We start from the raw sequence: 12,048 nt of genomic DNA on the forward strand, positions 1-12,048 counted from the left end.
GCACTTGCACACATCTTACAAATGGTTTATTCAAAGCAAGTTATAAAACAGAATCATACTCTAGAGATGCTGTGCCATAAAGGTGATTGATTTTAAATATTTTTATTTATTTATTTATTTTTAAGCAGAAGGAGGTAGGGAGAAGAGAGACAGGAAAGAAAGATTTGAGAATGTGTACACCAGGGATCTAGCCACTACAAATGAACTCCAGATGCATGTGCCACATTGTGCATCTGGCTTTACATGGGTACTGTGACATTGAACCAGGGTTGTAAGGCTTTGCAAGCAAGTGCCTTAACCACTGAACCTTATGCCATATGGTAAGAGGAGCAAAAAAAACTATCACAGATCACCAAGTGGTACATCATGAAGGGTCTCAGGGTAGGCCCTCAGCAGGCTTTCTGAACAACTTCCTTTGGCAGAGGTTTTATCAGTCTTGTAATTTCCATGTCCATCATGTAGTGCTTTTCCTCATTAAAGGAAGGCATTTTGGTGGTTAATATTGTTACTACAGAATAATTGTGTAATTGTTCTGTAACCACCAGCCTTGGACGGTGTAAACTCCAGGCTAACCCCCTCACTCAGGTCATGAGTGCATCTGTTTGCTCTCATACTTGGGGCTTCTTGTTCATTGCCCTCCCTATCAGGCAGTGTCTTTAAAATTCAACAACTATTTATCTTTAGTTAAATAAACTACACTTTCTTCCCCATGGCAGGCATCATCTTCTGAAGACATGGGCAGATGGATTGGCATCTTACTTGCTGAGACAGGGTCCTCTACAGACCCAGGGGCCCTGCACTATGACTACATAGATGTGGAGATGTCTGCAAATGTCATTCAGACTGCCAAACAGACCTTCTGGTAAGACCTGTCACCATGTGGAATGGTCCTATAAGTTAATACAGATAAAGATCTATAGTAAGATCTCTGTGTTAATAAAGATAAAGATCTTTTCTCCTCTAATGTGTTATTTTAGGTTTTGAGTAACTATATAGACCAAAAATGCACCCAAAAATTTTTCCCTTGTAATAGGACAACCCTAATTTTGCTCACCTATTTTTATCATTTCAGCCCTCTCAGGATTTCTGTTACAGTAGGCTTGGCAAACTTGTATAAAAATAGCAAATACCACTGTGTCCCTGATAGTAACTCTGCCCATAGTCACTCTGCCCTGCTAAACACAGTGCAGTAAGTGAATGAGTGTGGCTTGGCCCCAGTCAAACACCATTTGCACGAACAGGCAACGAGCCAGATCTGGCTTTGGGATGTAGTTTGCCAACCATGTATGAGACAAACAGTTCTGTGAAGTGAGAATGACTCTACCTATTGCTGTGATGAGGACCAAGATTTAACAGATGTCAGCCCCAGTGCTTCATGTTAAATTTAAATGGTTAAACAACATGCTGTTCTGTGCAAAAGCGATCTTTTGAGCCAGGAATACCTCTTCCTTCACATGATGGCAACAAGGGCAGGGCAGCAGCAGCAGTCATGTAGGATAGTCAAGACCCTGTCCTGCACTCTGCAGGATCTTGACTATTTTCATACTGACCTGACTTGTTACTGTTTTGGCAACAGCAGTGGTGGGTAAGCACCTCAGCACTGCACTTCTGGTGTGTGAGCACCTACCCCAAGGCCCTTCATGAGGTACCACTTGGTGGTCTGTGATGGAATTTTTGCTCCTCTTACCATATGGCATAAGGTTCAGTGGTTAAGGCACTTGCTTGCAAAGCCTTAACAACCCTGGTTCAATGCCACAGTACCCATGTAAAGCCAGATGCACAATGTGGCTCATGCATCTGGAGTTCATTTGCAGTGTCTAGAGCCCTGATGTACCCATTCTCAAATCTTTCTCTCCTGTCTCTCTTCTCCCTACCTCTTTCTGCTTACAAGTAAATAAATAAATAAAAATTTAATATTTTAAAATTAAAATTAATCATTATTAAAATTATTATTTTAAAATTAAAAATATTTTATCACATAGTAGTGATAAAAGGAAGAACTTCCCTTGGGAAGGCCTGGATGCATCAGGAAAGCCAGCCAATAGAACTTCTGTCTCTGATGTTCTACGTGCCACGATGAGTGCCCCCCAAAGACCCATGGCTGCAGAGCTCCATGGTGGGCACAAGGAGGAGCTCTTGGGCAGAGAACTGCTAGTAGATTAGCTGCCCTGTCTAACTTTCTTGTTTTTATCTCAAAAGACAGCCCACACATAAACTGTGATGTCCGGACTTCAGGCCCTGCAGACTTTGTCTTAAAGTGGACCCATTGCTCCTGTCACCACAGAAAAGCATTCAACAAGGCTTGGGCCTGTGCAGGGAACCTTATTCAGTAGTGGCCTTGCATATTTGCATCTTCACTGTAAGCACATTGTCTTTCTAGCACACAGGGTCCCTTCTAATGAGAAAGTGGCAGGATCAAGGAGTGGCATTTCTGTAAGCTGCATAGTGCAGGGTGTAGGTAAGGCCCAGGGGCAGGCCCTCCTGTGGCCTTGATATCAGGCCACAAGAAAGTGTGCTAACAGCAAACCACCAAGAGACTGGCACTTGTCAAGCTTGTGTAGTATCAAAGAATGTGCACAACTACTTGAGAACCTGCAGGAGTGTGGTCCTGCCTTCTACTTCACACCTGTGTGAGGCTGCACTATTTTCATATATTTCATCCAATCAGCAGAGTAGCCAGTAGGAACTAGCACGGGAATCCAGCCACTTTCCTCTGAGACAGGTTTCTGAATGTGGAAGTTGGTGTTCTTTCTTCATTAATGGTTATTTCAGAAAGCAGTTTTACAGAGAAATATGCATGTGTGTGCGTGTGTGTGTGTGTATATATATATATATATGTATGTATGTATTATATAATGTTACCTATGGTAAATTATGATAGACTATTATTTTTATTAAGCAAATTTGAATTTATTAAAAATAAGTATTACTGTGACAAAAGCACACCTGAGAGGATAAGTGTGGGCTTCTGTCACAAGTGAAGGTTGTTGAAAGTAAATCATACTCAGGTGGGAGATACTGGCTTCTCAAGGGAAAGCCACACTCCATTGTTTTTACAATTGCCTTGTATAGAATTTTGGAGGATTACAGCTATTAGTTTTTATTCATTTATTTATTTAAGAGAGAAAGGAAAAGAGAAAGATACAGATATAGAGAGAGAATGGGCGCACCAGGGTCTTTGGCTGCTGCAAATGAACTCCAGACACATGTGCTACCTTGTACATCATGCTTACATGGGTCCTGGGAAATTGAACCTGGGTTCTTTGGCTTTGAAGGCAAACACTTTAACCACTAGGCTATCTCTCCATCCCACAACTATATTTTTGTTACTTATTTTTTTTTGGGGGGGGGGAATGGGCACACCAGGGCCTTTAGCAGCTGCAAAAGAACTCTAGACACATGCACTTCCTTGTGCACATATGCAACATTGCACGCTTGTGTTACTGTGCATCTGGCTATGTGGGACCTGGAGATTCGAACATAAGTTCTTAGGCTTCACAGGCAAGCACCTTAACCACTAAGCCATCTGTTTAGCCCCACAACTATTATTTTTAAATGAATATATTTATTATTCAGTAGTGGCCTTGCATATTTGCATCTTCACTGTAAGCACATTGTCTTTCTAGCACACAGGGTCCCTTCTAATGAGAAAGTGGCAGGATCAAGGAGTGGCATTTCTGTAAGCTGCATAGTGCAGGGTGTAGGTAAGGCCCAAGGGCAGGCCCTCCTGTGGCCTTGATATCAGGTAGGCAGTAGGCGGGAACTCTTGGTCTGACCTGCTGTGATCTAATCATGACTAACTTTATACTAAGCCGTCTGAGAACTGCATCATGAGGTGGTTGCCACATGCCAGCACACACGCAAGCACATAGATCAGTCCCTGGACGTGGACTCTGCTTTCAGGAGATGCTGTGGACCTGTGTAGTATGGCTGGTATTGATGTTACCAGGTATACTGGAAGTTTCATGGCCATCTTTAATAAACAAGTAGGAATCTACTTAAAATAATGTCAAAAGCATAATAGGGTGGATACATAACCCAGTAACATAGGCATTGGTTCTCATTATCAAGTTTTATTTACTGTAAAACTTGGCTTTCTACTGGCTTTTAAAATTCTCCCTTCTCGAGCTGGGTGTGGTGGCGCACGCCTTTAATCCCAGCACTCGGGAGGCAGAGGTAGGAGGATCACTATGAGTTGGAGGCCACCCTGAGACTACATAGTTAATTCCAGGTCAGCCTGGACTAGAGTGAGACTTTGCCTTTGCCTTGAAAAACCAAAAAAAAAAAAAAAAAAAAAAAAGAAAAAAGGAAAAAAAAAAGAAATTCTCCCTTTTCTGTGTTGCTGAGGATTGACTAGTCCCTGTTCTACCACACAGCAGGTAGGCACTGTGCCATTCTGGAGCTGTAGCCTGGCCCTTGTGTGCCCTCCTTGCATTGGGCTCGCAGTGAAGTAGGTTCCTTTGCACCCACAGCATCACAGATATATGAAAAATCAGCACTACAGTGTTCTTTATTGGCTCAGTGATAGGAACCCTTCAGCCCCATTATCAGCTTATGGATCACCAGGCACAAGATTTTGTCATTGAGCAAAATTAATGTTCTTTGATGCATGATGCATTAATCACTTAGAGAACTCTGGATAAGCCCATTCATAAAGGTTATGCTCTTCTTCCTCATATAGAAGATAGAGAATAGGCAAGACAGTGCCTTCGATGTCATTGCTATCTTGGCTCCTGCCCATTATTTCTCTCATCTTCAAACAGTCTGGAGTTTGGGCTGAAAGAAAACCCAAGATGAGAAGTAACAGTGATTACCTAAGCTGCCATAAACTTGAGAGCTCTGGGGCATAGATGCTTTCCAGCAGAGATGAAATTCTGAAGCGCTATTATCTTCCTGTGCAGATCAACCCCTCTTGGGGAAGGGCATGGTGGTCTCTGTGATCCCAGTTTGTTCGTGACACTCAGGAGGCAGAGACAGGTAGATTGCTATGTAGCAAGCCTTGTCCAAAAAGCAAATCAACAGAACACCATGGTCTAGGCTCCCACACCAGTGGTGTTTATGAGAATTCATGTATTCTTTGTCAATTGCATGGTGTTGAAAAATGAACTCAACACTTGTGTAGGATATTCTGGGCTAGGAAATCATTTTCCCAAAGTAAAGGTATGTGTTAGGAATGCAGGTGAATTACTTGTTTGTAGGTTTGTTTGCTATAAAATCCCCAGCCATTCTAGAGGTTATCTACAGCACTAGGCATCCCCTCCAGTATTGTGAAAATCAGGGAGCTGTACTCATTAAAGGCACTCTTTCTAGTCAGAAAATACAGTAAATTGCAAAGCATCCCCTAAGCATTGAGTGTGGTTCAATGCAGTGATTAAGGCACATTTGAGAGGCTTTTAAAGAAATGTAGTATCAGTAAGTCTTGTTCATCATTTTATTGACTGCAACTATGTAAAAGTTACTAAAATTATAAAACAAATCTCTCCTAGTCCACATGCAACTTTGACTATAACTTGCAAACAGATAACTACATTTAGGAGAAACTCTGGATAAAAATATTTCCCTCAGAATACAATTCAGCTTTTACTTTGTAAAAGAGTAGAATTTTCATGTAAATTAAACATTACAATTTAGAGAAATGAATTCAGATTGTAGTATCAAAATACTCTTAATTAAAGATGCATGTCATAAACTTAGCATAAACTCTTTTGTACCTTATTAAAAATCTTTTTAGATGTCAGTTAACGATAAAGTTAATTTTAATTTTTTAGTTTTCTAGCCAAGCATTACTATAAAACTTAACAGGGATGGGATTTAATAAGGAAACAGCATTCAGAATATGGTAGCTTGCCAGTGTGCTAAATAGTCTAGGATTAAGCTAACTTCTTCACTTTTTTAAACTTGGCAGCTGGCTGATGAATCTCTTCCAAGTTATTTTTTTAATTTATTTTTTTGATGCAAGCCTAATAGACTAGCCTTTTTTAATGGGAGAGAGTAAGAGGGAGAGGGTGAGAATTGGCATACCAGGGTCTCCAGCCACCACAGTTGAACTCCAGACACATGCTTCACCTTGTGTACATGTGCGACTTTGCGTGCTTGCACCGTCTTGTGTTGCAAAAAGAAATAACGCGTAAATAATTAAACGGCACTGCCATTGTTTGACAAATCATGAACAAAAAGAGGAGCCCAGGCTCGGCCCAGATAAGGAACTAGCTGACTAACACACTGACCTTTGCTTCTGTAACCCATGCTCACTTGCGCAACAGGACATTCCAGAAATACTTAACTATGGGGGCCTCTGGCCTCTTGCAATAGATAGGTTTTGCAAGCAGTCTGCTGACCAGAGATAAGCAACTAGAAATGTTCCCGTGCGCGCCTTCTTGGAACCAATCATTTTAAAAGATGCAATGTGATATACCCCCTTTGCCCCATTCCTGCTCTTTTTCCTTTATAAACCCCCACTTTTAGAAGGTCGGGGCTCTCTCCCACTCCTGCTACATTGGTATGTGTGGATAGAGACCCTGCTTAAGCTTAATAGTAAAAGAAACCTGTTGCTTTTACATTCGAGTGTCTTGGCTTCTGTGGCGGTCCTCTGGGTGACTCCTGAGTGACTGGGGGTCTTGGCTCCTGGTCAGGGGTCTTGGCACAACAGTGTGTCTGGCTTACATAGGACCTGGAGAATCGAACATGGCTTTACAGGCAAGTGCCTTAACCACTATGCAATCTCTCCAGCCCTCTTCCAAGTTATTAAGCGAATTATCAGTGATGGTATCTATCTGAAGGAAAGAAGACAGTAATGGAATTTGAAAATAGAACAGTAAAATAAAAGGTGGATTCTCCCAGGCATTTAGGAATGTGGATAAAGGTGGATCCTTGAAGAATGTCCTAGAGCTGACAGAAGTAAAATGCCCTGAAGTTTTCTCATGGACCTTTCTAAAGAGTCACCTGATGCAAACTTACCAGTCTAGCTGAAGAGAGAGAGCCGATGGAAGGAGAGCTGTTCTCCAGTTGCTTTTTCACCTGGATCCCTCTGTGTTATTTTACAGTATGTCCTATGAAGTTCTTGTGCTTTGGGTCTGTGAAAGAGCCCACACTTACTCTTGGCTCCACATGCTCTTCTGGGCCTCAGAGTTGTGTTCCTCTCTGGCCTGGTGCTTTTCTATAAATGTAAGGTCTATTGGCCAGTGGAGAAGGTCTCTGTCAGTGTCTGTGACCTGTAGGTATCACCCTTTGGGCATCTCCATTGGAAGAAGCAGAATTCTGGCAGTAGGGACCTCTGTTCTTTCAACTGCCCCTGCTCCTTCCTCACATGTATGCCTCAGTGTCAGTACTGGGCACTATGCCAAAAGCTGACAGTGCCAACCAGATGTGAGATGTCTTCTGCTGGAAAGAGAAAACTGTGCTTACATTTGTGTTACAGACTCAGTGCACAGTAGCGAACACATGCTTTGGGCCAGCAGGTGTACACGTAGCATGTCTTGCCTTTCCTGTTTACTGTCTCACTCATAGTATATGGATTGCCATTCCCAACAAGTAACAAAGCCTTAAGTAGATATCTAAAAAATATGAATCTATCATTGCAGAACTCCTGAGTAAATAGTGTGTGTTTCCTTCTTGTATTTATCGCCTCCTATGCATTTCATGTTTTCTACACATTTATGTAATTTAAATATAGAATAATTATAGCAAGTTTTATAATCAAAGGAACACCTTGGAAGATTCATTGTCTTCCCCAGCAAGGGGCAGCAGTGCACTCTGGAAGGAGAAGCCACAGATGGACTGAAGCTGTCCCCAAAACTACTTTTTAAAAACTAAGTATTTTTTTTTAAATTTAATTCTGTTTAGAATTCAAGCTTAAGAATAATACAGTGAGTTGTGGACTCAGGAGCAGTTACTGATAAACTAAGGGGGAAAAACGTGAGACACTATAGAAGAGAAATAAAATACTATATTCCACCAAAAAAAACCCTTAAAAATTTATTTATTTATTCTATGGGGGAGAGGTTGAGTAAGTGAGTGTATGGGCACAGAAGGACCTCTTGCTACTGAAATGACCTCCAGAAATGTAGAAGATGCCTAGATTTATGTGAGTCCTAGGGAATCAAGCCCAGGTTGGCAGGCTTTGTTAGCAAGTGCCTTTAGCTGCTGCACCATCTCTCCAGCCCTCTCCAAGGCTCTTTGCTTGCTCCTCACCTAGACCTGGTAGAAACTTTTTAATTCCATGTAGCTCCACTTGTTAATTTGTGTGGCGATTTCCTATGGCATTATAATCCTGCTCAGAAAGTTCTTGCCTATGACTCTGTCTTGAAGCATGGTCCCTACTTTTTCTTCTAGTAGTTTCAGAAATTAACAAATGGGACTACATGAAGTCAAAAGTTTATGAACAATAAAAGCAGCCATCAGCAAAGCAAATACACAGTCAACAGAATGGAAGAATAGTCTTGGCGAGCTATACTTCAGACAGAAGGCAGATAACCAGAATTTGTAAAGAACTGAAAAAAAAACACCAAAAAACCCCTTGCCAACTACCAAATGGGCAAAAATATAAAATAAAAAGAAGAGGAGGAAGGAGGAGGAGGAGAAGGAGAATAGTTAACAAAGGAAGATACACAAGTGGCCAATAAGTATTTTCAAAAGTGTTCAACATTCTTAGCCATCAGGGAAATGCAAATTAAAATCACTTTGAGGTACCATCTCACCCCAGTCAGAACGGCTATGATCAAGAAAATTGACAACAAATGCTGGCACGGGTGTGGGAAAGAGACATCTTACCCACTAGTGATGAGATTGCAAACTGGCACAGCCATTATGGAAATCAGTATGGAGATATATCAAAAAGTTAGAATTCCTAACAACTCAGCTACACTGCTCCTGGGCATAATCCCTAAAGACTCCACACACTACTATAGAGATACTTGTACATCCATGTTTGTGGCTGCTCTCTCTATAATAGCTAAGAAATGGAATTAGCCCCAATGCCTGCCCATTAACAGATGGGTGGATAATGAAGATATGACACATACATATAATAGAATTCTATTGAGCAGTATGAAAAATGAAATTTTGAGACTTTCAGGAAAATGGGTGGACCTAGAAAGAATTATATTCAGCAAAGTGACCCAGGCTCATGGTTAGTGAAGGATTTCCCCATTACAGACTGGTAGCAGTAAAAATGGTTGTGACTACCCAGCACTCTTCACTTGCAGGTGCTGCTGCATATTTCCATACATGGCATCACCAATCTGCTGCAGCTCTGGTGCAGGCCTGTTGTTGCTATGGGTATGGAGTTGACCATAGTCCCTCTAAGTTTGCCTGGCCCTGAGCCTGATGACACACCTTGTGTTAGGGTTTACAAGAGACTGCTGATTGATGGAGGTGTCAACTATTCTCTCTCTCAGCTTCATGAACAGACGTACAGTGTCCACCAGCCCATACCTGGGGAGCACCTCCAATGGCTATGCCCACCCTAGTGGGACTGCACTGCATTATGATGATGTCCCCTGCATCAATGGCTCGGTAAGCCAATGTTTCGTTTTGGTCAAAGGTAAATGTCTATAAAATTCTGCCTCGAGTACCATGGTTTCTTTCCATCCCCTAATGAGGCAACACCAATAGATGGCTTGTTTTTGTCAGTGTCATTAATCATATGTTTTAGTATATTGTGAGATATAGAATAAAAGAATAACAAATTCTATAATTTGGATAAATCAAACACAATACAGTGTAAATTACACACGAATAGTTATTTCTCAAGACAATGAAACTGCTGACCGACCAGCATGTGGGCAGAAATAGTACCATAGTGTGTCTTCCATGTTGCCAGCTTGGGACCATTTCCTCCTTGTGGCTGACAAAGAGTAACTGGGGTCCACCTCAGCCAGTGCTCTGTGGGCTTATCCACATGTGAATGTTAGGGCCAGTTCGTGTCAGCTTCATACCAAGCTCACTATCTGGCCTCACAAAGTTTTTGTTTGTTTTGGTATTGTCAGTGTCATTGGCTCTGCAGAGATTATTGATCTGCCAGGTCTCCAATATTATTTGTCTAATGGCTATGTACTGACCATCCTTTCTGTTCGGGCCCTACGCCTGATTGCACAGTAACCAGATAAGAGTTGAGGCATGTAGGAACCCCTTATTCCTATTGGTTCTGGGTGGGTTTGTAGTTGGCATCTATCAAAGGTAAGCATCAAGTGGCTTTATAATTAGTTTCTCAATCTTAAGGGGTATCTCAGCACTTTTTCTTACCATTTTGCATCTTCATTCTTTTTCCCTATATCTTGATAAAAATAGTCAACTCCTATTATCTGTCATCAGGAAAGCCGCAGGTTCCCAGGATGGGAGTGAGAGGCCTTGCCTTATTGGATGCTGGAGCTCAGGTGTCACACTTGAAATGAGCCTGTGGCATCTGGTTTGGAGCTGCCAGAGTCAGTGTGGAGCTTGACGCAGCATGTCCTTGGGCCTGACTGAACTCCACAGGCTCTCTTCCCTCCCAACACTGGGTATGCCCATGGGTCCTTCTTTGGATCTGGTGGGGTAGAGACTGCCCAAGGGTCTCAGTAAACACTAACCAGGCTTTCTGCTCACCAGGCACATCACCTCTTCTCTTCCCCTCCCTCCTCTGAATTTCCTTCCTTTCTCCTCTCTGGCTTCTTGGCCAGGTGTCTCCTTGATGTGTGGGCTCTGTTCTGGAAATTGAAATGGAAGAGTATCAGACGTCATCCTTTCCCTCAAAGGGCCTCTGTTCTAGTGGGTGACATGCAAACCTGGGATTGGAATAGCTGGTAGTGGTCAACAGGCTGGGGGCTGGGCCTGCCTAGGGTAAGGTATTTGGGGTGAGCAGAGCCTTCTTAGTACAACCTCATTCTAGGGACCAGGTGGGTCTAGCCAGCACCCTCCTGGTATTTGGAAGAGCTTCTGGCCTTCTCTATCCTTTGCCTTTTCCAGCCCTGTTAGCCAGATCTGTGCCAGTCTTAGGGACCACACATGGTAACCAGCACAAGCTGGGCTCTCAGCCCAGCCTCTGTCCTCCCTTCTGGCCACTGCATCATTTTTGAAGTGGAGCCTGGTGCTGAAACCTTCTTGTACCTGTGCAGCCACCAGCTTCTCATAGCTTTGTCCCTGGCTCTGCTTCAGCATCCACACTCATCTTGAGGATGAGCTGCTCCTCTGAGCCTCAGTCACAGTAGCCTACTTTTTTTTAAAGGATAACACTCTTTTGCAGACCTTTCCAGCAAGTCCCTCAGCAGGCCTCTTCCACACACACTCATGAAAGTACCAGGTCAGCCAGGTGTTACAGGACTCCATGGAAATGGACTGTGCTCACCTGTTAATCCCAATGCATACTGGCTCATGTTGGGTGATTCTCTCGGGTCAGTCACCTGCAGCTCCATCTGCTTTGGGGGTAAGAATGTGTCATTCTGTAGGGCTGTGTGCTCAGAAACAGTCCCTGTGCACATGGGCTGCACTACAGTAGAAGCTGTAGCATAATGTCCTATGAGCATATGTCCAGACCTTTTTTTTCTTGGGTCTTCATTGCTTGGCCCTTCAACTTGGTTCCTACATGGAAGTCTCTGTTATCAGACAGATTGTAGGTTTCATAAAGCCCACATATTATGACCCAGAACCTAACATTTTAGCAGTGCTTCTGTCATGATTCACCATGCCCCCCTCCAATTCTTTTGACAAGGAAAGAGTCTGTGTACATTCACTTTTAATCTAGAAACTTCTGTGGGATTTCTGGTCCTGTTTGCTAAGTTTTGAATGTGACTTGATCCTTAGTAATTTTAGGAAAATGAGAGTCTAGTATAGACCATGGTACCATCTCTGGGTGGATATACACTAGATGTTTAGACTGAATATAGGTCTCCTGCATCACTAAGATAAACACAGTGGAGTGATTGCAGAGGAATAAAGATACCCCCACCCTGAAATTTTAGACCTTTCCTAGTCTTGCAACCAAAGGCTATAATTATAGTCTGGCAGAAAGGAGAGCTGCAAGAAGAATTTAAAAGCAGGGTGAAATGAGCAGAACATATGAATTAATATTTCCTT

General features: G+C 42.6%; 1 protein-coding gene across 2 annotated transcripts in view; it reads left to right on the top strand.

The window, feature by feature from the left end:
• The window catches only part of Afap1 (actin filament associated protein 1), a 152,187-nt gene that overhangs the window by 122,894 nt on the left and 17,245 nt on the right, over positions 1-12,048 (top strand). For both annotated transcript variants that reach the window (XM_004655994.2, XM_004655995.3), the window contains exons 11-12: positions 717-862; positions 9,396-9,513. In XM_004655994.2, the coding sequence (XP_004656051.1) occupies positions 717-862; positions 9,396-9,513 (264 nt within the window). The remainder of the gene's footprint in view (positions 1-716; positions 863-9,395; positions 9,514-12,048) is intronic.

Source organism: Jaculus jaculus, chromosome 11 (genome assembly GCF_020740685.1).
Source record: "Jaculus jaculus isolate mJacJac1 chromosome 11, mJacJac1.mat.Y.cur, whole genome shotgun sequence".
In the NCBI taxonomy this organism is placed as follows: Eukaryota; Metazoa; Chordata; class Mammalia; order Rodentia; family Dipodidae; genus Jaculus; species Jaculus jaculus.